At 37.1% G+C, this 26,473-nt stretch overlaps 2 protein-coding genes across 8 annotated transcripts; one reads left to right on the top strand and one right to left on the bottom strand.

The window, feature by feature from the left end:
- The first annotated feature begins 6,789 nt into the window (after positions 1-6,789).
- LOC140004094 (histone-lysine N-methyltransferase SUVR5-like) lies at positions 6,790-20,660 on the top strand. Of its 7 annotated transcripts, none has more exons than XM_072057182.1 (12): positions 6,986-7,125; positions 10,500-11,065; positions 12,184-12,486; positions 12,590-12,700; positions 13,457-13,567; positions 14,108-16,927; positions 17,555-17,716; positions 18,596-18,712; positions 18,776-18,879; positions 18,999-19,136; positions 19,684-19,771; positions 20,181-20,543. In XM_072057182.1, exons 2-12 carry the CDS (start codon positions 10,607-10,609, stop codon positions 20,286-20,288), a joined length of 4,521 nt encoding a protein of 1,506 aa, XP_071913283.1. In that variant the 5' UTR covers positions 6,986-7,125; positions 10,500-10,606; the 3' UTR covers positions 20,289-20,543. The 7 variants fall into 7 exon arrangements, with proteins under 7 accessions (XP_071913287.1, XP_071913283.1, XP_071913285.1 ...); XM_072057184.1 differs by having other exon boundaries at positions 6,990-7,125; positions 10,538-11,065; positions 20,181-20,660; XM_072057183.1 differs by lacking the exon at positions 6,986-7,125 and adding an exon at positions 7,153-7,246.
- LOC140010382 (uncharacterized) lies at positions 20,586-21,621 on the bottom strand. The gene is made up of 3 exons (XM_072057188.1): positions 21,462-21,621; positions 21,055-21,366; positions 20,586-20,956 (listed from the first exon to the last, which is right to left on the bottom strand). Exons 1-3 carry the CDS (start codon positions 21,562-21,564, stop codon positions 20,886-20,888), a joined length of 486 nt encoding a protein of 161 aa, XP_071913289.1. The 5' UTR covers positions 21,565-21,621; the 3' UTR covers positions 20,586-20,885.
- Between the last annotated feature and the right edge of the window lie 4,852 nt (positions 21,622-26,473).

Raw genomic sequence — 26,473 nt, 5'->3', positions numbered from 1 at the left:
TGTTTTTGAACCAACGAAAGACACAAAATGTGGCGGTCTTGGATCTGAGATTAACAATTTAACAAGTAGTAAAAACAATAACAACCCAATCCCCACAATTTCCGTAGCTTGCTACAAGGCTAGTGGGAGTTGGTGACCGTCCCTCCACCCTTTTGCCCATGCTGCCATTTATGCATTTCTTAGCACTTTTTATTCTTTCTTACACCAACTCCATCCCACCCAGCCTTTCTTTTGTTGTGTGTTTTCATAAACAAATACTTGGAGCATTAAAAATGAGTAACGTCATCTTCATAGAGTAGTTTACAGCCTTTTCGTTTTTTCCCCTCAATTTTTGATGGTTCTCGTTACAATCAAAAAGCATGTAGAAACAACTAAGAAGTAACGAGCCTTCTCCCAACATAGGACGGGTACAAAGGGCTTATTCCAAGGGCAAGGCGAAAAAGGGTTTTGGTAATTTTGATGCAAACAGAAAGAGTGTAAAAGGGGCAGCAAAAAAGTAACCATAGGGAAAGTCAAGAACGCCGTCAACGTACGTTCTTTACTCTTGTTTGGTCGTCAGAAGAAAAGCTATCCAAAGATTAAATACATAATCCACCCTAGAGTGGGAGATTATTTCTTGTGAGAAAGGGAAATAAGCACTTTTATGATGTGGTATATGTGAGATAAAAAAAAATGTATTGAAAATTATAATTGTGATGTAAGTAAATAAATTTAGACAAATAATCTCCTGTCCAAACACACTTACTACTATCTCATTATCCCCGAAACGAATTAGAGATGGAATGTTATCATAATGCTTGTTCTTCATATAAGTGATCCACAATTAGTGAACTTAATTTAATTCCTCAATCATGCTTTAGTTTAAGGTTCACTTCATTGGAACCTTGAATCAAGTCAATCAAGAACATGTCTTTCTAAGTGCCAGACTCGCTTGCATTAATCCGTTATAATTTTTTTTTTGTGGGCCATTAAATCTCTGTTACAGAAAACTTTTGTTCTTGCAACTAGGCACCCGAGGGAAGGGTTTTTATCACTTTACCCTCTTAAATTATATCACTACTGTCAGTTTACCCCCTAACGTTATCTTTTAATCACTTTACCCCCATAAGTAATATAACTCAACATGTTAAGAAATTTTGAACAAAAATATCCTTTATTTTATAGTATAACTACATTGTTATTATCACTTTATTCGTTTAGATTTTACAGATACAATTACTTTAGTTCCTAATATTATTTTCTGGGCATTTTACCTCATCGTTAATCTAACTAGTATGGTCAAAAAATTTGAAATATATTTACCCCTTTTATATATAATTAAAAATGAAAAAATTTGAATGGTTATTTTTCATTTTTTTCACTTTAAGAGATAAAAAAACATAAAATAAAAGGATTTTCTCAAATTTCATTTTTACACTTATTAATATTAGAAAAAGAAAAAGAGATAGGAAAGAAGGAGGCAAAAAATTAGATTTTGCAAAGAAAAAAATAAAGAAAAATTTAACTTTATCGTATTATTTTAAGATTGTCGGGATTAGAATAGAAATTTGGTAGTAAACAAAAAAGTGAAATAATTTTAAAATAATAAAAGTATTTAATTCTTTCTTATTTGTAATTTAAAAAAAAAGAATTGAGCTCTCCCCCTCACACTCTCCATCTTTTTTTTTTTTTTTTGATATTAATAAGATTGTCAAGAGGAAAGAAATTAATGCTTTGACTTTTTTTTCTTGTTACTAAAAAGGAGAAGAGTCATTCTAAATTTTTTATTATTTTTATTATGCAAAGAGGAGGGTATTTTCTTCAAAAGTTTTTTAACTTACTAAGTTGGTTTAATGGTATGATAAATTGACTAAAAAATAATTTTAGGGGGTAAATTGATAATGAGACTATAGTTTATGGAGGTAAAGTGATAATAATTTTAAGGATTAAACATCTCTTTTCACTTTAATTAACAAATTCCGTTAAGTTTGATCGTTAGTTTTGAGGGTAAAATGACTAAAAAATAACATTAAGGGGAAAATTGATAGTGACATCAAACATTAATGGGATAAAGTGATAATAACCCTGCAAGAGAGTTGAAATGAAAATTTGAAAATTAACTAGTAGCATTAGCTTCGAGTTTTTGAAACAAAAAAGTTTCGATAGTGTCGCCTTTTGCACAGGCATTTTTGTATTCACTTTAATCATGTGAAATTTCGACCAACATTAGTGGTAACCAATTTGTTCATTTCATCTGAGAAAGTAAAAAAAAAAAAAAAAAAAGTTCAACTTTTCGTTTTGATATAACCCCATCATTCTCGAATTTTGTTACCATCTGCACAACACAAGGCATCCAAACACATAGATCCAACTGTAACAAAATAATGTACTAGAATTGAACGGGTATTGTTCTAGTAAATTAAGAGGACAGTCTTCAATAATAGTGTGAGACATGAAAAGGGCTGAAGATTAGTGGAGAAAAGGGAACATTGGATGCTTGAAAGGAGCTGAGGTTTTGTGGGGTTTCTTTTGTCTAATCTCCTTTTTTTCAAAGGGGGCTGAGAGAGTGGCAACTAGTTGAGAGATACCTACATTGTCCTTCATCATCTAAGGGACTAACGTTTGTCATAGAATCCTCCAATAAAAAATGGATCATGAGCCTTGACCTTTCCCAGTCTCGATACAAAAGAAGAAGATGGCCAGACCACTCTTTTTGTCGTCATCCACACTTGCTGACTTAAAAAAAAAAAAATGCCTCTCAGCCGTTACACAGTACAGACCTGAAGGGAGTCAGCTACAATATAATACACAGTGTGGTAGGTGTTTCTGAGCCCTGAAACATTAAAAAGACAAATCAATATATGATAAAAACACACACACACACACATAAAAGAGACTGGACGTATGATAAAATCCCTCTTGACTTTGTTCAACAACAATGGCTGTTAATGCTTCAAGTTAAACAGGGTTGAGAATCACTTGGCAGTGTAGCATCCACCAGTGGCTCACTCGAAGGGGAGTAGAGACTGGTGGTGTTTTTGGACTCATTTACCTAGCTAATCTGATGATCCATATCCATTCTCTCGCCTGAGACTGAGAGGACGGCCGGAAGCTGTCAAATGGGATAACCAAATGAAACTTCTATTTTATCTTATTATCAGATTTTTATTTTATTTTTTATATGAAGTGATTCAGATGATTCTTTCCAATGTCAAACTTCAAAGGTGCCACAGAAAACGTTGAACAGGTCTTTGGTAAAGAACATTATATAATTTGGGAGTAAGTGAAGAATCCCCTGCTTAAAATCAAACCCTGACAGACATGCTTGGTGGTTCCACGAAGAATCAATCGAGCTGTATTAATCAAATTCTTAGTTGTGGATTTCCAACGAGTGATCCCCAATATTTTACTCAGTAGTAATCTGTATTATGGTACCGAGATTTTCCACCCAAGATTTACTAGCATGGATGCCTTGTGTTGGTGTGTCCCCTCTGTCTCCCTGTGTCTCAGATCAAAATGACGCTACATTTGAATTGAATTATGACGTGCTAACTGAACAGTTCACGCAGCCATGTTTTCAAGAAATCAAACACAAATTTCAATCCAAACCCATACAAGAAGACAAATCTGGGACAAATATAAAAACTGAACTGAAATTTGAACCCGCATCGCTGCTTTGAAGGACCTACTCAAGTGAATCCGCTTGATTATTGTGCATATATCCAGAGATTAGTTGGTCCAGGATTCCGTAGGAAGACAGCATATGATTAGTAAATTATAGCAAACATAATCATGCTGTGAGTTTAGGCAGCAACAATTGACAGAAATTCAACCACGTTAACGCTCGGATTTCAAGCTGAGTCTCGGTTTTCAAATTCAAATTTCATGTTACGTATCAATCATATCTCATTACAAGATTATATGATGTTGAAGCAATACTACTGAAAGTGTCTGTGGTAGAAAGTGGAGGAGTACTGGAAAAGGTAACAGTCTTTTGTGTTTTCTTTCCAGTAAAAAGGTGAAGTTTCAAAATCATAGAAGATGCATTAGTTCCAAAAAAATATGACCGGGACGATTTTGGCTTTCCTTCATGATCCGTGACTATTGATGATGTTCATCTCACGAGTGAGTTCTGACCATTTATGCCTCGAGTTTTGGCAGACAAATGTTCTACTAGTTTGTCTCTACTTAATTCCTCCAACCAAAAAACTAAAATAAAAACTTGTATCAATTACTATCATCCATTGGCGCAACATTCGACAGCGATGTATCTTATGAAGCCTAGCTCCTAAGGTGGGATGGGAAGAGATAGCTCATAGCTCATAGCTCAGACGAGACGACAGAGTGCGTGGGGAACGATTACCAAAAGGGGTATCGTTGGTTTCGGAAAAACGTAGAATCCCCACAAATAGCAGCAAAAGCGAACTTTCCAAAGGCATTTGGACAAGCGAGTCAATGCCAATGATATATGGCTGCAAAAAGGCATCTCCCTCTCCGATGCTTGTCCCCATTTCCCATTTCCCCCACAAACAACTCTCTCTGTTTTATGATTTCAGTCCCCCCCCCCCCCCCCAACTCCAGCCCACCTCATCCCACAACATGTTACATTACAGAGATGCTAGTAACAGATTATCCATCATTGTATCACTCTCTTGAACGTATTCTTGAACTCGGCCAGCTGAAAATTGAAATAGGTTCAAGGTTGAACTCGTACTTGGAGAACTTCCTACAACCCGACTCGTGTGGAAGTAAGAATCAGAGTATATTTGCCATGTTTCTGCAGTTTTGGGCCACTCATCATCCGGCAAATGGGGACGGTGTAAAATTTTTGCCAAGCCAACAATGATACTCAATAGCACAGCCCCAGCAAGAACAACTACTGTCGTATATCCTGCGAGTACTATTAAATTTTTCATTGCTGCTACAACCCCATGTCCTGCTTGCTAATACATATTTTATGTCTCCAATCTTAGATCTGCCTCCGTGATTAGTGCTTTTTTTTTGGTATTGGGTTTTGGGAACCAACAATTCATTGGAGGAACGGTGGAACTAGAATAGGAACTCGCCTGCTCGCTGAGTCTACTGACCTTGGCTTTTGGGTACAAACTCGTTTCCTCGTTGCTGAAAAAGGGTCCAACGTGTAAAACATTAAAACCCCAAAGGGCCCATGGGCGGAGGGCTTTCTGATGTAAAACTAAAACATGGAATCATGACTGGGCAACATTAAACCGCCTGCCCATTCTCCTCATCGCGTGGTAATTATTCATGACCAGCTACTTCAGTTTAGTTACCTACACCTCCGGCCAGGCCAATCCATGACTCTTTTTACCTTTCTGCGTAGCGTTTGAGTATTTTGTTGGAGGGATACCTCGTATTCATGAGCCTTGATTGATTGAACGTGTTGCATCTGGAAGAGGAAACGGTCATTGGGAGTACTTTTTAAGGTGTAATATGCATGACATTACCAATAATTACCCCAAAAAAAGAACACTACACTTTGGAATGCCTTCCTTGTTTTCTCTACACTTTCAATTGGATGGCTAAGATGCCGTTTCAAGGTTTTGGAGTCGCCAAATTCGTAAAATGTGCGCCAAATTAGCAGATGGAAAAAAAATTTGACACGCTATTTTCTTGATCATTTTTGTCAAATTAAACCAAAGAAAAATGCGAAAAAAAAGGGTTGCCGCTTCATTGCAGTCGTTAAATTCATGTTTCGGGGCAATTGGATGTCAATGTCTTATAATCACTTTTTTACTCTTTTTCTGAATTTGTGTGTTCTTCGTTTCATTTCTGTTTCTCTAGTTTTTCATATTTTCACCTCTCTTTTGTATGCTGCATTTGTATTGACGATAAAATGGAAGATCACGGCGAAATAAAACATTTAAAAGATATATACACGTAGTCATCTGACTATAATAAAGCACTTATTAACATTTAGACCTTATTTTCAGTTACCGCCTGCTTTTGTCTTTTCCTTATTGCGCGAGTTACAGCAGTGGTTGACTTGTGACGTCGCAACTCGACGCAAACTGCGAAACCGGAAGCCCAGCCCGCGGAGAATCCCCTCCTATTCATATTTATTTAATTTTTTTTTTTTGTTTTGCGGACGGGTTAATTTCATTCGAACCCTCAAAAGTTGGGAAAAAAAAATCGAAGCCCTTAGATTAGAAAACTTATCACCCAGACATGTATTTTAATTTCTACTCCAACTCTGCTTACTATTAAAAGAACAAATATTGAAAAGAAATTGCCAAATAAGGCTTTTAAATTCAAAGTATGTAATGTTATCATGTTGAAGGAGTATGTTTCCTTTTCTTTAAAAAAAAAAAAAGTGACGAAAAGTACGTGAAATTATTAAAAGAATATATTTGGAACTCAATCTCTTAATTCTCTTTTCTTTACCTATGTAAGGGATAGAGTTTCTTCTAACTTGAATGAAAAATAAAAAATGCGCAGAAATAAAATTTCTAGATTTTTTGTAGGGTCAAATTGAAATGCAACCTTTCACCTTCCTTGGCGCTTTTAGAAAAGAAGAAGAGAAGAAGATAACAAAGATTGAAAAACCAGGGATGCTGCAAAATTCAAGAAAAGGGTCTTTGAAAAAAAAAGAAATAAAGAAAGAAAAATTCAAGAAAGGGGCACAGACCCACGCCACGTTACAGAACTACTCTGACTAAGCCCTTGCCTATGGAATCGCACATCGTCTCCCCCGCAACCCCAACCCCCACCCCAGCCCAATAGCCCACCCACCCATATCCCCAACCTTCCCATAACAACAAAATCTTCCCCTAGGTTTATAATTTAAAGACTAATAACACCATTACCCCAGGCCACTTTCTTCGTACCCCCTCCAGCCTCGACACCCTCTGGTCTTTTAATCTTTTTATCGCTTTCTGCTGTACAATAGCTTCGATTTATTCCCTTCCAATTTCCAAAAAATTGGACCTGGTACATGTCCATTCATCACGTTCCTCTAATCTTAAAAAATCTGGTCACCCTCACCAATTTTACCATCCATATCTATCTATTTCCTTACCACCACTAGATACAAATTTTTTTTTTTTAATTTGTCAATCGCATAAATAAAAATCCCCCCATTACAAATCCTACTACTGCAGATATAATAAAGGGATCTTCTGTGTCAAGGTACATTACCATTACCGTTGCCACCTTTCTTTTTTCCTGCCAATCTTTTACTTGTATAGCTTCTTTAGGCCTGCATGTCACCCCGCTATAGAGGTCGAAGATATGCATACGCCACTCTTGTGTATGTAACAACAATAATTGTTGTACAGCAAATATTTTGTGGCCATGTCTTGTGAGTCGTGACCTACCCAAAATGGGTTAGGCTTTATAGAAATCCAAGATGTGGAAAACGACCCTTTTCTTTTGGTTCGATTTTCTTCTCTAATTTATCGACCGCATTCGCTCCAAGAATTTCAGGGCATGGATTTTAAATTGGACCCACTATTTGTCTAGCCATGTTTTGCACATTGCTGATCCTTGTGAACAAAAAATTGAATCTTGATTCGACTCTCCTTCCAATGTTTCTCCAGGATGTTATGCTGACAATTTGGTCAATTGTAATCTAGGGTTTCAATTCTTGAGGTTTTGGATTTGGGGATTTTATGGTTGGTAACAAATTGTAGTAAGGGCTTCAATAGTACGCATTGTTGATTCAGTTGCTGCTGTTTGGGAAAAGCTGCAGTCTTTGTGTGTAATGGAGGGGCCTGCCCTAAGCTGAAATTAATTTACCATTTTCTCCTCTTATATGTGTTATATGTGAATGTATGTGTGGCTTCCCTGCGAATCTATGCTAAAGATTGCAGTTTTGTATGGAAGAGAAAGAAAGATCAAATTTTGAAGCCTGTAATCATTTATTTACTGAGAATAAACATGTTATAAATCGTCTGTTAGTTTGATGTGGGATTAGCAGGGGTTTTATGACGTGTATGTTGGGACAAAAGCAAATTATTATTTACTGATCTTTGTGATGGAGTTTTTTCAGTATGATTCTGGAGTAAATTCAGCAAAATTACGCGTGGCACAACAGTTTTATTTGTTTATTTATTTATTTTCTTGGTACTGTTTCTTGGGGTGCAGCTGATGAGTATTTCTATTTATAATTTGTTTTTACTGATAAGAGAGTACTTGATTGTAAGAAAATGTTCTAGATAATGATTGAAAATCTGAAACAAGACTTTGAAGTAAAGTTTGCTCATCAGTTTTTTGTTTAACTCATTAAGTGTTAGCTTTTAGTCTGAGCTAGATATTGATCAAGCCTCTAGATTTTTGGTTCTGTGATTTTTTTTTTATTTTTTAAGTAAAAATATTTAATTAGTGCCTGATATAAACTTTCTTTGGTATAATGTAATGCATGGTGACCTGGGATTGGGACATAGAACCAAATTTTTTGCACAGTGCTATGGAAGCCTGAATGACCTGTGTGAACTTGTATGCTGATATGAATTTATGCTTAAAGTAATTGATTGCATCCCTGCATAGGTGTTCTCTAGAACTATTAGGGCAGGGCTGAAGCAACTTAAAATATCTGCACCGAGCTTGAATATGTCAACCGAGTTGTCATTGCCATGAGGAGGGCTTGAACTAAGATGAAAAGCTGCAAAAAATAAATGAATAAGACTCAATTCGTATATAGCCTCAAATCTAGCAGACTCTTATGAATTTTGTTGATTGTTAGCACATAAGAAAAAAAGAATCAGTTAAGCCTCGCTCATGGTGGACTTGATTAATGTTCCTTTAGTAGTAATTATTCTATTATCAGAATGATGGATGGCATCTAGTTGCTTGTTGCAAGGAATTTTTACTTGTTGACTTGTAAGTTGTGAGCTGAATTAATTTCTATGCATTTATGTGGCAGTATGCACGCCACAACATGAAGATGATTTGATGAACTTATTGAAAGCCTTTAGGCTTGGTTTAATATTTTGTACATTTTTTCCCCATGGGCCAACCCCTCTTCAAAGAAATGGTTTGACATGTCATTATCAAAATTGGATGGTTAACTTACAAATCTAGTTGTAGAAGAAAAAAATTTGATCTTTCAGCAGAGGTTTGAGGTTCTACAATCTTCTGATGGTACCACGTCTGATCACAGGAAGAATACTTTCATAATGTGAATTACGAAGTTTGGTAATTATGGCTATTGTATTTTTGAAATGACATTGATTCTTGGTGATGATTGGAATGAAACTTGCAAAGAAATTATGAGCTTATGGAAGATGAAATCTTAAATTTGATGGCATGAGCTTATGGAAAATATTTTTACTCAATGAGTCATTACCAGAGGTGGGGTTTGCCATTTGGACATAGGTTAAGGTGCTGGCATGTGAATCTGGTTTTGGTTGAGGGTGATAAAGTTGTTTTAAGTGGTCATCTACTTACATGCAATTGATTCTAGTACTGAATCTCAAAATTGTAAGTCAGTTCTCTCTATGAACTGTTTATGATTTTAATTAGTTTCAGTATGCTGTCTGTTAAAAGGCTTGATAAGTTTCCATGGTCTTGGGCAATGATTTTCCTGTCTTATTAACATTAATTGATTAGGCATGAGATTTAATTGATAGTTTAAGAAAAAGAATGCTGATATTGTGGTATTGCATCTGGTTATGTTTTTTATACTACTGACAGCTACAATCTGACTGTTAGCACGTTTATAGTGGTGCCTTCTTTTGAAGTTGAACTAGTTTGTATTAACCTGAACTTAGTAGATCATTCTGCCAAGCTTACTTCACATCCCTGTATGAAGATAGAAGCCTTGAGTTTCAAAAGTGCATAAGGAAAGAAGACAAATATAAGAAATTAGTTGTTTGGGCTTCTTGACTACATTATTATTTTGGGAAAGTGAGCTTCAAGGGAAGCTTACACAGATTTCCTTTTTTAGTTTATTTGATTCGAAATCATTGGGGAAAAAAAACTAGAACAGATTGATATCGACGGTTATTTGAAAACTGTGTCCAGCTACCGTTGTCTGGAGCAAAACACAGGAAATCTTTTCCTTCATTCCAAATACTTGGGTTGCCATTCTTTAATTTATTTTTGTTCTTTTTTCCCAACTCCCAACCACCCCTCCCCCTGGTTTCTTGCTATCCCGAGCCTGCCGACTTCTTCATGATGGTTGAAGAATAAAATCAAATATTTGTTGTCTTTTCTTATTCATGTCATGTAGCAACAAGTTGTTTTTGGCATGATTAGTTTGATTTAAGGATACATTCAACTTTGTGTACGTCAATTCTTCATGCATGTTGGTGTGATGATGCCCAGCGTCAATGTGTTACCTTCTTTCCCATGTCGTCAAAGTTGTAATTGGTGTGCAGTTGTTTTGTCCAATGTATGGAAACACTTTTTAAGTTTTTATTTAAAGTAATGCAATAGTTTTCCTGTGGAAGAATTGGCATTGATGACTTTACATGATCATTTATTACATGAATTGAGCACTTCTATTAATTGCTTAGCACGTACTAACTAAACCTATTTGACTTGTGAGGCTGAACTTCCAGTTTTGATCCTGCTGATGCCAGCTATTGTGTTTGCTTAGTATGTGAAGTTAGTGGAAATACATGATGCTATAGGTGCCACATGGGCTCAAATATCATCGTCTAGAGTCATGGAAGTCCTTCCTTGTTCTGGTGTAAGCTACACTGCAGACTCTGATTGTCCTGACCAGGGTTCTGGAACCTCCTTTATGTTTGCTGGAGAATCAAACAGTGTAGAATGTCCTGAAGAAGTTCAGGTGACAGAGTTTAAAGTAGATGACCTAGAGATTAATTTGGAAGGGCCTCTGGAGGAGAGGGAGGATGGAAGTAAATGGAGTCTTGAGGGACTGCCTGCTTCAGAAGTTAATAATAATGGAGATGCATATTATGCATATGAGATAGATGGCCAGAAGTTCTCTTTTGATTCTCATGATTCCGAAGATGAGAAGTCTATTGCTCAGGACCACATGATGGAAACTTGTCTAGATACATATGAAAGGGGACAACCGAGTGGAGATCAAGAGCCAGGACTCTCGCCTTCGGAATCAAAATGGCACGAAAGAGATGAGTGTTTAGCTGTATGGGTGAAGGTAATTGCTTATTTTATTTAAGGAGATTTAAGTCTTGGAGCCATACAGTTTCTGTTGATATTTCTCTCAAAACATATACAATTAGTTTGGGCATTTGGATCCATCAAAACAGGAAATAAAAGTTAATGGAATGAGTTTAGTTCTTATATGCAGGGATGTGGATATAGAATTTTTTTTGGATTATCCTAGGGGATTTGTAGCTGTTGGTAATGGTGTCAAATAAAAGAAAATTATCCTAAAATCATAACTAGTGTCAATTTAGGGCATAGGTTGAAGTACACAATATTTTAAACTTCTCATTGATTTGGACCTGGTAGAAGTCAACTGTTAAGACCTTACTATTTGAATTTTTAAATGGAACTTGTTTTGGTGCTTTAGTTTACTTTTTAACCATTAATTCTTAGATCTTTTGATCTAAGCTGTTTTGTTGGTGATCATCTAAGGTTCTGTTAATATCTTTTTTGTTTGAATGAGAATCTTTCATTAAGTTGCTACATTTGCAACTTTGAAGGGAAAAAGGTGTGTTACCTCATGGTCATTTCAAGTTGCTTCCATGCTACTCTAGGACTTGCATCTGACAAAAGAGGACACGGTAAAATTGAATGGAGAAGCAATTTCTGTGCTTATTTCTTATCTACAATTTTTTTGGCTGTGCCTTATATTTAAGTTATTAGTCGTCATTAAGAACATCGCTATGCTCATGTCTGTATGAAATGTTATGGAGTTCTGTGAAGTTATATCTCGAGGGTATGGTTTAGCCCTTTGCTAATCGGGGCTAAAATTCCAGAAATTAAAAATGCCAAAATAGGAATAAGACTTGATATTATTAGAAATGTCCAAAAAATATCATATTCGTAAAGAAGAAACATAGACACACTCCTATGAATGTGGAAAATATACCGGATTGCTCGATTAGAATTGGAATTGTCAAGTCATCCATACCATAACTTTTTATTTTACTCAATTCAATTAAAACAAGAATTCATTTTTATTGAATTGACGAGTTTGCTTTGTTTACTGCGAAACATATTTCATTTCAAGGTAGAATCCTATTTCCATTATACTTATTTCGATTTTTTTACTTAGTATAGATTATTTTGTGTTTTTTCCACCTGTAGTGGAGAGGGAAGTGGCAGGCAGGAATTAGATGTGCAAGAGCGGATTGGCCCTTATCAACTTTGAAAGCCAAGCCAACTCATGATAGGAAAAAGTATCTTGTAATATTCTTTCCCCGGACAAGAAACTATTCTTGGGCAGATGAGCTACTTGTTCGTCCAATGAATGAATTTCCAGAGCCCATTGCATATAAGACACACAAGGTTGGAATGAAAATGGTAAAAGATCTGACTCTTGCACGTCGTTTTGTTATGCAAAAGCTTGCTGTCAGCATGTTGAGTATACTTGATCAGCTGCACAGTGAGGTTAGTTTGTCCATATGCACTTACATGTTAGCTTTTTTCCCTCGTATTACTGTTGATCTTCCTCAGTTTCTGCTTGTAATTTGATCCTTTCAAGTTATATCAGGCTCTCATTGAGACTGCTCGCAATGTGGCGGCCTGGAAGGAATTTGCTCTGGAGGCTTCCCGCTGTAAGAATTATAGCGACCTCGGCAAGATGCTTTTGAAACTTCAAAATGTAAGAAACGTACCCCTTGTGGTTAGTTTGAAAGATGTGAAACTTGTTTTTATGTCTCTGTCTCTCTCTCTCTCTCTCACACACACACATGTCCAATCACTTGTAGATGTTTTCACACACACAAAGGGAAGGTCTTGTGCTTTCAAGCACTGCAGATCTTGCAGATCAAGTTTTATTTCTTGTAATTGTACCCTGACAATTCCATACATTCATCTGATGCTTGTCGGATATGCACTTTGTTAGTTTCCATGCATCTGTCTCAGAATTCCACGCATGTTGTTACATAAACTGGGAATTTTTGCCTTTGGTATGGATATGCTGCTCTGCTTTCCAGCAGTTGAACTATTAACTTGATTGTTGGACAGTGATCCAGCAGACCTGATTGAACTGATTATTGTGGATTAGTTACTGTCATGGGGATTCATACTATACATGTCAACAACATTTCCAGGGTTATATGCTTTGTTCTGATGCTTCCTGATTTTGTGAACCTAGACTCTCATTTTTGTTTAAGGTTCTCAAGAAGATGTAAATTGATTTTCCTTTTGGTTTGTTATGGCCCAAGAGGAAAAAGATTGACATGTTGGTGTTGTAAAAGTCACTTTGGCTGATCTACCCTTCCACTCTTGTGCTATGCTGTAGAGCCAGAATATGTGAGATGCTTAATGTGGAGGATGAACATTGAGCTCTGTTATTGTGCGGACTTTGTTTTTGTTGTTTTAGACTGATGCAAAGGCTACGCTTTTACTGTCTCAGATGATACTGCAGTGCTGCATCAACGCAGATTGGCTGCAACACTCTCTGCCATCTTGGATACAACGATGTCAGAATGCAAATAGCGCCGAATGTGTTGAAATATTGAAGGAGGTAGGTTCCTACCTTGTGGTGCTAGTCTGTGCAGCAATGTCTTATTTTTCGAGAAGGCACATAGTTGTTTCCAAAAACACTTGTCATTTTCGTTTTAAAGAAAAAAGAATTAGCTTCTTAATAATAAATGCTCTGTTATCCTGTTATTCTGGTCAATTTCTTGCATTTTGAGTTTTAGTCTTGGCCTATAGTGCTTCAAAAATTTGTTTAGACAAAACTTGTGATGATGTTAGCATAAATCCCTCTCAAATGCCTTGCATCTCCTCCAAAGATGAAATGGTGCAAAACCGTGAGTTATACTTAGCTGAATGGGAATTCTGTTCACTGTCTACCTGAATGCTCTAAACTCATGACGCCTGGCTTTATTTGCATATATGTCATGGCCTTCTTCATTGTCTTTTTTTTTCCCTCTAAATATTTATTTTCCAATTTGAAACTCAACAGGGATGTATCTATTTGTTTACTTGCAACAGTAATACTGATTGAAGTTTGAAACTTGCTTCGTAACAACATTCCATGGTTACCATCTTTCTGCTTCAGGAATTGGTTGAATCGATTGTTTGGGATGAAGTGCACTCGCTTTCAAATGCAACGGCACAGCTTGACTTGAGCACTGAGTGGAGGACCTGGAAACATGAGGTGATGAAATGGTTTTCAATGTCAAATCCAATTTCAAGTGGTGGTGATCTTGAGCAACCCAGCAATGATAGTCCATTGACAGTGGGGATTCAAATGAGCAGAAAGAGGCCTAAACTCGAAGTTCGTCGTGCTGAAATGCATGGTTCACAAGCACAGGTTATTCAGAGTTCACATCAGGACGTTGCAGTTGAAATTGACTCTGCTTTTTTCAATGGTGATCTCAATAACACTGCATCATTGGATTCTGAGCCATCTAAAGATTCAGTATCTGTGGAGGCGACTGCTCAACCTATCTCCCCAGGTACTGTTGCCGATAGATGGGGTGAGATTGTTGTTGAAACTGGAAATTCTGATGTCATGCAGTTGAAAAATGTGGAACTGACCCCTGAAAGTGGTGCTATTTGTGTAAGTTCTTCAGATGCCGTTGGTAAGAGTCGCCAATGCATAGCTTTCATTGAACATAAAGGAAGGCGATGTGTAAGATGGGCGAATGAAGGTGATGTTTATTGTTGTGTGCATTTAACCTCCCGTTTTTCTGGCAGCTTATCAAAAATTGAATCAGCTACACCTGTAGATTCACCTATGTGTGAAGGTACTACAGTCCTTGGCACTAAATGTAAACATCGCTCTTTGCTTGGTTCTTCTTTTTGCAAGAAACATAGACCAAAAGATGACCAAGGTATCACCTCAAGTTTGCCTGAGAATAGGCTCAAAAGAAAGCATGAAGAGAGTTCAATGAGATCAGAAACCACAGATTGCAAAGAAATTGTAATATCTGGAGGAAATGAAGCTCCTTTGCATGTAAAGCCTATCCAAGTCATCGGTGGAGGAGCCTTCGACAGAAGCTGTTCACTTGCTTTGCCTGAGCAACCATGGGAAGATTATAGCATCCAGGAGATGGCTCACTGCATAGGTTTATGGTCTCAGGATGGCTTCGAACCTTGCCAAGAAAGTCCAAAACGACATTCTTTGTACTGTGAAAAACATATTCCTAGCTGGTTAAAACGTGCTAGGAATGGCAAGAGTCGGATAATTTCAAAGGAAGTTTTCATGGAACTCCTGAAAGACTGCCGTTTAATGGAGCAAAAGTTGAATTTACACCAGGCTTGTGAACTCTTTTATAGGTTGTTTAAAAGTATACTGTCTCTGAGGAACCCTGTTCCTAAGGAAGTCCAATTTCAGTGGGTCTTATCTGAAGCTTCTAAAGATGTTAGAGTTGGGCAGTTCTTACTGAAGTTAGTCTGCAGTGAAAAGGCAAGGTTGGAAAGCCTGTGGGGCTTCAGCGTGAAGGAAAATTTGCAGGCTTCCACCTCTCTTGATGAACCTGTCACAGTCCCAGTGGTAGTAGAAAATGATCAAAACAATGAGAACAGTATAAAGTGCAAACTTTGTTCTGAAAATTTTCTTGATGATCAAACACTTGGTACGCACTGGATGGACCATCATAAGAAAGAAGCTCAGTGGCTGTTTAGAGGTTATGTTTGTGCTATCTGTCTGGATTCTTTTACCAATAAGAAAGTCTTGGAAACACATGTACAGGAGAGGCACCGGGTGCAATTTGTTGAACAATGTATGCTTTTCCAGTGTATTCCATGCAGTAGCCATTTTGGGAATCCCGAGGATTTGTGGTCACATGTACTATCAGTTCATCCTAATAATTTCAAGCAATCAAGTGTTGTTGAGCAGCTTAATCTTTCTGTGGTTGATGATACTCTGCAGAATCCTAGTCAAGAGAAGTCAGATGCAGTAGATGATCGGAACCCGGAGAGTCAGTCTAGCATCCGGAAATACATTTGCAGGTTCTGTGGCTTGAAGTTTGACTTGCTACCTGATCTGGGCCGCCATCATCAAGCGGCTCATATGGGGCCAACTCCTGCTGATCCTCGCCTCCCAAAGAGAGGCCTTCGTCTCTATGCTCAAAAACTGAAATCAGGAAGACTCACTCGACCTGGGTTTAGAAAAGGTATAGGATCAGCGTCATATAGGATTAGGAACAGAAGTGCTCAAAACATGAAGAAACACATTCAGGCAACGAGTTTGGTCAGTGCAGCAAAGTTTAATGTCCAATCCGTTCAGCCTGATGCAGCTAGTCTTGGTAGACTGGCAGATTCTCAATGCTCAGCTGTTGCAAAGGTATTGTTTTCAGAGATTAAAAGAACAAAACCACGACCAAGTAACTTAGAAATCTTATCAATTGCTCGCTTGGCTTGCTGCAAGGTAAGCCTGCAAGCCTCATTAGCGGCAAAATATGGAACCTTGCCGGAGCGAATATACCTGAAAGCAGCAAAACTCTGCAGTGAGCAAAATATTTTAGTCAACTGGCACCAAGAAGGGTTTATTTGTCTCAGAGGATGTAGGCCGATTGAAAGTGCACATCAATTGTCTTCTTCAGTGCCTCTTTTGGATGATGTAGTTGTATCTAGATCATTGGTTCCTTTGAATCCTGTGTCCAGTGAGTGGACGATGGATGAGTGTCACTATGTTATTGACTCCAGACATTTTAACCAAGATTCTGCTGAGAGAATTATCTTGTGTGATGATATAAGTTTTGGGAAGGAGTCTGTCCCAATAGCTTGTGTGGTGGATGAAAACCTTTTGGGTTCTCTTCATATCATGCCGGATGGCTCTGATGGCCAAATTACAGCACACTCTCTGCCATGGGAGAGCTTTACTTATGTTACAAAACCATTGCTTGATCAATCCATTGGTCTTGAAGTGGAGGTAATTTTAGAAATTTAATTTTCAATTTCTTTCTGATTTTGATGATTTATGTATGTTGGCAAACATACTTATTCTCTTATCTCATTTTCAAATTTCTTGTGAGTGTGAACCTTTGAGATATTTAAGAAAAGTGTGGAAAAATTAACCTTTGAGATATTTAAGAAAAGTGTGGAAAAATGAAGTAGGTCTTTAAAATGGAAAGAGGACGATATTTAAGTATGTTTCAAGATGCCTGCTTGACTGTTGGTCTCCAAAGTATGTATTAAGTTCTAGTGTTACTTCTATTCGTTGGAGGATTTTACTTCCTTGCACTGTGAGTTTTCCTGAGGGCCTTTATTCTGATTACAAAGTAGATAACTGGATCATTTTATCATGGATCCTTTTATACTAATTTCAGAAGTATATTTCTGGATGCATATAGATCTGGTGCTGATGATATGGTGTTTAATATTGATACTTCGCATCACTAAACATTTAGTTTCTGCTTATAACGAATTTCTAAGAAATTATGTGATGCTTCTGCTTTTGTTAGTGTAGTTGGTGTTTTTCTTGCAGCAAGCCTCGCATCAGGACAAACATAAGTTTGTGTACTTACTGTCTCTTTTCATCTATATACTCTGTTGGCAGAGTTCACAGTTGGGGTGTGCTTGTGCTCATTCAATTTGCTCTCCTGTAACCTGTGATCATGTCTACCTTTTTGATAATGACTATGAAGATGCAAAAGACATATATGGCAAACCAATGCATGGCCGCTTCCCATATGATGAGAGAGGTCGGATCATTTTGGAGGTACTTGATTTTTGGTTTCATGCCCCATAAGTACCTGCATTTATATAATTGTGTCTTGTATGCCTTCCCTGCTGTTTCTAGTTGGAAATTGCTGAGTTGAATTTAGCTATTATCCTTATGCTTTTAGCATTTTCCTCTTCTCCCCTGCTTTTGAGTGCAATAGAGTAGGATGAGTTGTTAAAATTTGTTTTAATTCAGTTTGGCAATGCTAATTTTTCATGATTTGTGGACCTTTGTTAACTTGACATGTTTCATCAGGTAGAAGTAAATGGATTAAGACTAGATTGTCTGATCAGATAGACATATCAAGTTATACTCCTATCTTGATAATTCAGAAGTTATCAGGTTTAACTATGATATGTATCGGCACACATGCGCAAATATCAATTTTACAATTGGGAACCCAGGTTAAGTGAGCATGTTTCTCTTGAGTCTGATTCAAGTATTACTATAGGTGTGCGTGGAGAAGCCAGTTTGCTAATTTCCATAGAAGGATATAAACTTCACAAGAGGTTCAGACATGGAGACTTGGGCATGTTGTATGAGTGTTTGCATGACTGGCTTTGGACTTATATGAGAAACCTCTGTGTGTTTCTAAATTTGTTCTTTTTCAGCTTAAAAATGAGGCATAGGAGGTTGCATGCAAGAAAGTTTGCAATTGTAACTTTTGAACATCAACAGTTTGGGAAAATGCTTACTTTTTAGTTCTAGAGTAGTTTCTGGTAGGGATAACCTAAATGTAAATGCTCCATTTTTAGGTCAAATCACTGACAGTTGACCCTTGTTATGGGACTGAGGTGCTCTGGGATCAAATGAAGAGTCTATGTGATTGCTAAGCGCTAGTAATTGCTGATCTTCCTTTTTTGATTAATTTGTCAGGAGGGTTACCTTGTTTATGAGTGCAATCAAAGGTGCTGCTGCAGCAAAACCTGTCAGAACCGGGTTTTGCAGAATGGCATTCGAGTGAAATTGGAAATATTCAAAACAGAAAAGAAGGTATAACGCATCATTGATTCTGATTGTTTGGAGTATCAGCTAAGTTGCTGTTTGGGTTTACAGGGTTGGGCAGTTAGGGCAAGGGAAGCAATCCTGCGAGGCACCTTTGTATGCGAGTATATTGGGGAGGTCATATATGAGCAAGAAGCAAGTGAGAGGCGTAATAGGTTTGATTCCTGAATTGAATCTTTAACAGATAGCTTTATCTTCACTATCTTCCTTTTTTTTCATTTGTTTATTTGCCTTTTGTAATTTTCTTATTACTTTGTTGTATTTGGAGAACCAGGTACGGAAATGATAGTTGCAGATTTTTATACGAAATTGATGCTCAAATAAACGACATAAGCAGATTGACTGAAGGGCAGGTCTCCTTTGTGATTGATACAACAAATTATGGAAATGTTTCACGGTATATTAATCACAGGTGAGGGAAGACATTTGATTTCTTAGCTGTGGAAAATTATGTTGTAGCTAAGGGGTTGGACCTGCAAGAGATTTGGATGATCTGATTCTATTTTTCCTTTTTCTTGACCACTTTTATATCTATTCCCATTGTGGAAATTACTACTTCCTGATCTCAAGGAATATTATATTGAATGTAGAGTTTTATATGTCTGAAGGAGATTTGGTACTTCATGCCATTAGGATTTTTCCCCCGTTTTTGGCAAGGAATTGAAACATGGGCTTCGGTTTCCAGGGATTTAGTTTCCAAGCTTTTTGCTGGCCCCCTTTGATCCTTAGCAGTAGTAGAGTAGAAGAGAGATGAATTGTAACCTCGAGCTCTCTAGGTTAAGCGCTTTTAAGGACCTGTGATCCATGTTAGCTGCAGGGTACCAAGTTATTCATCTTTAAATCTGGAAAAAGCAGGACTTAAGAAGTAGTACTTTGGAGCAATTTATTATTTAAGGCTAAGTTGTTGTTTCGCTGCTTTACCATCTTGTGGCTCACTTATCATCTCTTGTTGCTCTTAGCTGCTCACCAAATCTTGTAAATCACCAAGTGATTGTAGAAAGCATGGATTGTCAGCTTGCACACATTGGTCTCTACGCCAGTCGAGATGTAAGTACCATTTGATTTATTCATAAGATGGTTATCTTTGTTTTTCTGATGGCTGGGGCAAGCAAAGTTATGTTTTGCATCATAGGCTGTGATTATGTTCCATTCACTTGTGACTTATTATGGAGATGTTACTTCTTTGAATGAGGGGAAAAAATATTAATGGAGGACTATAGTTTCCTGTGAAAATGGGGACGTTTTAATGACATGATTGTTTTCCTGTTGGTCCCGACCACTCCCTTTTCATGGACTGACCTCTTTTTTGCGCTACAATTTGTCATTTTTGGGATTTTCATGAATGTTTTGTTTAGCTTATACAACGGCTTTTCTTAACAAGTTCTGCAACAATCCTTAGTAATGCTATGCCTCTCGTTAGACTCCTGTAACCCTTTTTCCTAAACTCTATGAGCAGATTGCCATGGGTGAAGAATTGACATATGATTACCGCTATAAATTATTACCGGGAGAAGGGTCCCCTTGCCTGTGCGGGGCTGCGAATTGCAGGGGTCGTTTATACTAAATGCTTCACCAGCTAATTGTTCTTACGCTGCCCCTGGTGGGAAGCCTCTGACTTTTCAAAATGAGAAGTCAAGGGAGGAGGAAAGCTAAAGGCAAATTTTCTGATTTGTATCTGCTGCTTCTGTAACTGTAGAAATGGGCATAAAGCATTGAGCTCGTCGCTTAAGTTCCACCTGTAGAATTTTTGGTTTTTTTTTTTATCCTGGTATAGCAAATTTTATCTGCCCTGATAATTTAAAGCAGACAATTTCGAGCACTTATTCTGGCCCTTTTCCTCTTACTCAGCCTGCACAGAAAGTTGGAAAGCTTTTTTGTCATAAAACATCAGACTGGCAATTTTCGAATCAACTGTATTTGATGACTGCTGCTACCATTCTACTCGTGTCCATTATCTATTTCAGGCTATATGCGAAAGTCTACATTTGAAGGAACGTTGCTTGTAGCGAGTGAAGAATACAGTGAGTGATTCTTCATACCATCACTTGGTGGTGTTGCAAAGCATAAAAAAGTTATCATGTTATTTACAGCGTGTAAAAATACCCAACAAAATGTTGGGTTGGTTAAATTACGGGAGGATCTGAGCTGATGGTTCCATCGATTAGAACTTCAACTTCTTCTGATGGCACAGAAGGGACAGACCATAACCAATCCCAACCAGTATGAGCATTCCTGTTAAGAATGATAATCAACAACCTCGTTAAAACATGGAACAGCAGAACCGAGGGCGCGCTTGTAAAATGAAATGAAACTATTTAGTTGGCGATTACCGTGTTCAGTAAGTTTTGCAACTTTTGTTCCTTGGCCTTTTGGTAGATGTCTCGAAGACGGTAGTTGCAAGTTCAGAAACATGGAGGCGACGACTAGCCCGCTGCCAAGCTTTTCCCGCATGTCCAAAGACCAGAGTCCAGCACCCGTTCCATTTCCCAGATCTTCGATGGACGGTTTGATGAATAAGAAAATCCCAAGCGAAAGTGAGAATTTAGCCACTATTCTCAATCTCATCTTGGGAAATTTGGACAGTCCGTTGACCAAATTCACGATGCAACCACATGCGTACAGGGGAAACCAGAAGTACCAATCTAAAACAAGCCACAAACAGGAAACCCTATTCAACGGAACCACACAAAACTGGAGAGGAGGGGAAAAATCTGGCAATGAAATTACTTTCACTGACCAGGATCATTGAGTTGAGAGGAAGCAGAGACGGCAAATAGGGATGCCATGAGAAGAGAACAGAGTCTGAATAATAATGATTTATTGCTGATCTTAGCCTCCATTTGCTGCTGCCAATAGCTTCTTCAACCTTCGGGCAGTTCTTGCTCCCTTTAACGGTCTGGAAATGCCTGCGTCAATATATATATATATATATATAGGGTTAATATCAGAAACCTCCCCTGAGGTTTCTTCTAATCACATATAGTACCTCCATGCTTTTGAAATCACACTTAGCACCCCTGGCAGTAGGATGTGACAGGTTGTCCTAATCAAAAGGTGAGAAATTATCCAAAAATCATCAACACCAGGCAAATTTTTAAGCAGGGAAATGCTGGAAAAAAATAATGAATAAGAAAAATTATTTGAAACCAGAAAATAACAAAAATGCCATTGTTTTGGCGCACAATTTGAGCGCCATTTTCTGCATTTATAACCATGATAACCATAAAAACGGGCTTTCACAAAAACACTATTGCCACCACTACGTAGGAAGGCACCAGGAAGACCAAAGAAAAACAGAAAAAGAGGACCTGATGAAGAACATGCATCAGTTCATACACAAAGGTCAACCACATTAAAATGCTCTAAGTGTGTTTTATTTGGCCACAACAAAAGAACATGCAAAAGAGAACCAGGAACCTCTACAAGGACCAATACTAGTTCTACTCACAGGGTAATGCTTTTAGAAACTGAAGTCTTTACTTTTAATCATCGCAACAATATGCATAGTGCAATGATATGCATACATTTGGAATGGTTATTGGTACTTTGACCCACTTGTGCATCTCCTTGCAAGCTGCAATGGGTATGTAATTTTATCTATATGACTAATATTAATTTGCCTATAAACACCTTACACGGGGTGATTTATGAGGTACAATCAGTTTACAAATATGTACACTATGTTAGATCTTAGTTATTTGAATATGTATATCTATAAAAGGTAGTGTAATGGTACGCATAATTTGGAATGGTTATTTAGCCTTTTGATCAATTTATGTTAGATCTTGTCTTATGCACTACCTTTTATAGTAGATGTGTAATTTTGCTTGTATGAGTAGTCCTTACTTGTTTATGAGTACTTTACAAGAGGTGATATATGAGGTACAATCAGTTTACAAAAATGTACATTATGTTAGATGTTAGTTACTTGACTGTGTATATCTATAAAAGGTAGTGCATGTATATGCATAAATTTTGAATAGTTATTTAGCCCTTTGATCAATTTGTGCATCTCCCTATAGTAGATGTGTAATTTTACTTGGTATGAGTAGTTCTTGCTTATCTGTGAGTACTTTACACAGGGTGATTTATGAGGTACAATCAATTTACAAAAATATACATCACGTTAGGTGTTAATTACTTGACTATGTATACATGTAAAAGGGACCAAATTTGTCCTGATAATCACAAAATATTAGCTAACTTGTGGGAGCTAGATAATTATATGCTCAATTTTGAAGTTGTTACATTGCAGGGTGCTCTAAGGAGAGAAAAGCCTGGTAGAGGCATAGCTAACACGGGATTTGGAGAAGGGGCAGGGACGGTTACTGCTGTTAAAGGTAGTATAATTACTCGCTATTATTCTAGTGTTACAACGTGTACAAATGATATTACACCGTGTGCAAAATGCACACAAGCTTCCGGAGTGCAACCGTTTCGGCCCCAGGTCCATAATTAGTTATGCATCTCTATATCACCAAAATCTCTGATAATTAGTTATAACATTCTTTTTATTACACTTTTACACCCTCAGCTTCTAAATTAATATCATATGCCTATTTATTTCTATTTTTATCTTCTGAAATTCACTAATCATTTTGGGCTTTGGGTAAAAGTGGAACAAAAATAAAGTCTCTCTCCTACAATTCATTTTTTACTACCATTTTCAAATAGAGGGGCTGACAAGATACCAAAGTTGTCATTTCAGGGGTGCTAAGTGTGATTTCAAAAACATGAGGGGTGCTAGATGTGATTAGAAGAAACCTCAAGGGAGGTTTCTGATATTAACCCATATATATATGGATAAAGTTGAGAGTCTCGTAGCGCTAAGAGGGAGCTACAGCTAGGGGTGGGCATGGGTCGAGTATCCGTCACTAATATGATTTGGTTGAACCGATCATAATATATCGGATCAGTTATTTTGTGATCCTAACCCACTTCTAATGTTTTCATATATCCGAAAAAAAGAGGCAGGTCATAGGGTATCCACCCCTAAAAAAAATTTTTTATTTTCCAATAAAAAATTTGCTTTTCATTTAATATCAACATGTTTTTAAATAAAAAAAATCTGCTTTCCAATTAATATTGGTAGAGATATTGTAATCAAAATTCATACATCATAATTCTCATACATTTTATCCAATAATCAAACCGATCTCATAAATTTAGTACATATTAGAATTATAATATATAATAGACAAAACGAAATTTCATGATAATTTTGAGCACGTCACCATTCTCACGCATTTCATCCTTCTACAACATAACAAATACAAGGATAATAAGTATTTTGTAACTTTTCCAACTTCCTTAAGGATGTTAAGACTGCATCTAAAATGAGCCGACTGTGGAATCAAGTCCGGAAAAGAATTAAACAGAGTTAATAATTTTTGGAAAAAGTATAACCAAAATAATCTTAAAAAATTTTCTCCAACTTTCTTACATCTTTGGAATAGATCTTATGGCATTAAAGGTGATGAAAAAGAAAAATAAATTTATTGCACTAAAATAAAATGAGACAATTTTAAGAGACATAATTGCAATAAAATAAATAAATAAATGAAAGACAAAAATATTTTAATTATCTAACTAATAGAAAATTGGAGTTCTAAACACAAATCTTTGATTGAATTGATGAAAAATTTGCAGGAAAGATCGATGGAGGTAGAATAAAAATGAAAAAGGATTAAAAGGATGAACAATTTTTATGATAGAATTTCACAAATTTTTTTTTGTTTTATTCATTTGGTTCAGACTTTACCAAGAATATTTTTTTTTTAGACAAGATAAGGAGAGGCGAATCATATGGGATTAGAATATGAGGTTGTGAGCCACTTCACTTATACTTAGAATTAAAAATTATAAAATTATAAAATGAGTCCTAATTTTTTAATATTTATATAATATACTCTGCGGGTCGGGTACCCGTGAATTTTTATTTTCATGATTTGTATCCGTATCCGTTTTTTTGTAGGTACCAGACTCGCATCTGTCCCACTTAGAAAAATCGGATCGAATATCCTATTTTTCAGATCGAATCGGATCAAGTTCATCGAATTTTCGGATCGACGGGTCATTTTTTTACGGGTGCCCGACCCGCACCTGTCCCGCTCAGAAAAATTGGATCCAATATCCTCTTTTTGAATTTTCGGATCGATAGATTTTTTTGCCCACCCCTAACTACAGCAGCAGTGGTTGAGCATTGACTTTGCAAGCACAGTTCATAAAAGGGTTCGGCCAGTGCGTCTGAAAATCATTAAATTAGTCTACAACTCCTGCTGTATATGCATGCCATCTGACCTTGAGCTAATGTGCACATTCCTATCCTTCCTTCCTTCGTGTTTCACGGTTGTCAAAGAATTGAGATGTGATATGTTTTGAATTGCTGTTCATGGATCCATTTTTTACTAGGACCTCGTAATCCCCCACCACCAGGGCAAAACACCAAAAAAAAAAAAAAAACATTAGATGGTGCCAAATGCCCAAATGCTAATGGGGAAATCCGAAGGTGACTCCCGGAACAAAAATTGCCTCCCGTCCATCACATGAAGAAGAAGTACAAACTTGGCTTTTTACTTCTTCGCACAACCATATCTACACAAGAGTTTATACTACTGTTTTTTTATTTTTTATTTTTTCTCTTGGAACTGAGGCTAAAGTGATGCATGATGACTAAAGAATCAAAGTGTATTACTTTTTCCGATGACTGAGAAACTCAGACTTTTTCGTTACTAAAGTTGACCTGCGAGAAACCTTCAAAAGCCGGCAACTTTTGGTTTTGTAATGCGAGAAAAAAAAAATAGAACTAAAAGTTTTGAAGAATTCTTCACTGTTACAAAGTTTTGACATATAGCCATTTTTCATGGCATGATTGGGTTTTACTTGGGGGGAACTAAGATAGATAAAACACGTGCAGGTGAGGGACAGCACAAGTAGAAAGAGATGGCTGGCATCATCAGCAAAGCCACGATCAGGTTTTGGGAATTCTTTCTTTTTAGTTTTTACTTTTTATAGCAGCAGGTGGCTTAGTTGTCGAATGATGATGATGATGAAAGCGTGCCACTTTTGCCCCTTTCTACCTTTCAATCATCATTTCAGAAGCTCTCCATCATATCATTGGACTTCCACCGCTAGGCCCCCGGCCCATCTGAAGCGTTGGCTGGTAACAATCGATGATGGAATTGTCTCAAACATTGGTCCGAATTTCGCCATCGTCACTGCCATATAAACTGGTGCTACTGTTATACAAAGAATGATGCCCCCCTACGGCCCGAATTTCCCCATTATCACTACGATTAATGGTCCCGCCACCCATTGTTCAATGTTAATAATGAGTCTGCGGCCCAACTGGGCCCAGATTCTCTAGCCATCCCTCTTCCTCTCTCTCTCTCTCTCTCTTTCTTTTTTTTGTCTCCTTTTTTTTTTTCTATGGGGTGCTCTTGATGGTAGACCGAGGCATTTTGGCAAATTTTGATATACATCCTAATAATATGTCGTTTCTCAGTGTGAAATTTGTCGTTTTACTGAAAAAATCATAAATAGGTGTTTTGAAATCTAAGGAACGTGACTGCCTATTTTGCCAACTCAAGTATAATGAAGGTCATAAAGATTGGAACTGACTGGAGAGTGGAGTTCAACTTTACTCATGCCAGAGGGAACAAAATGCTACTACATTTCAACCAGGGATTTGATTAACAGGACAAAAACATCAATTTTGTGGTGTAGTATACATAATACATAATACATAAT

The sequence above is a fragment of the Coffea arabica genome, chromosome 7c, assembly GCF_036785885.1.
Source record: "Coffea arabica cultivar ET-39 chromosome 7c, Coffea Arabica ET-39 HiFi, whole genome shotgun sequence".
Taxonomy (NCBI): domain Eukaryota; kingdom Viridiplantae; phylum Streptophyta; class Magnoliopsida; order Gentianales; family Rubiaceae; genus Coffea; species Coffea arabica.
This window is presented reverse-complemented; position numbering and strand designations above follow the sequence as displayed.

Bases quoted from the DNA above. Each gene is read 5' to 3' on its own strand.
- LOC140004094 (XM_072057184.1), top strand. From the start codon at position 10,607: ATGGAAGTCCTTCCTTGTTCTGGTGTAAGCTACACTGCAGACTCTGAT. The intron at 18,713-18,775 runs GTATAACGCATC...TTGGGTTTACAG, and splicing joins TATTCAAAACAGAAAAGAAG to GGTTGGGCAGTTAGGGCAAG. The intron at 19,137-19,683 runs GTGAGGGAAGAC...TGTTGCTCTTAG, and splicing joins TCACGGTATATTAATCACAG to CTGCTCACCAAATCTTGTAA.
- LOC140010382 (XM_072057188.1), bottom strand. From the start codon at position 21,564: ATGGAGGCTAAGATCAGCAATAAATCATTATTATTCAGACTCTGTTCT. The intron at 21,367-21,461 runs GTCAGTGAAAGT...GGCTTGTTTTAG, and splicing joins CTCTCAACTCAATGATCCTG to ATTGGTACTTCTGGTTTCCC. The intron at 20,957-21,054 runs GTAATCGCCAAC...CATTCTTAACAG, and splicing joins TGCAAAACTTACTGAACACG to GAATGCTCATACTGGTTGGG.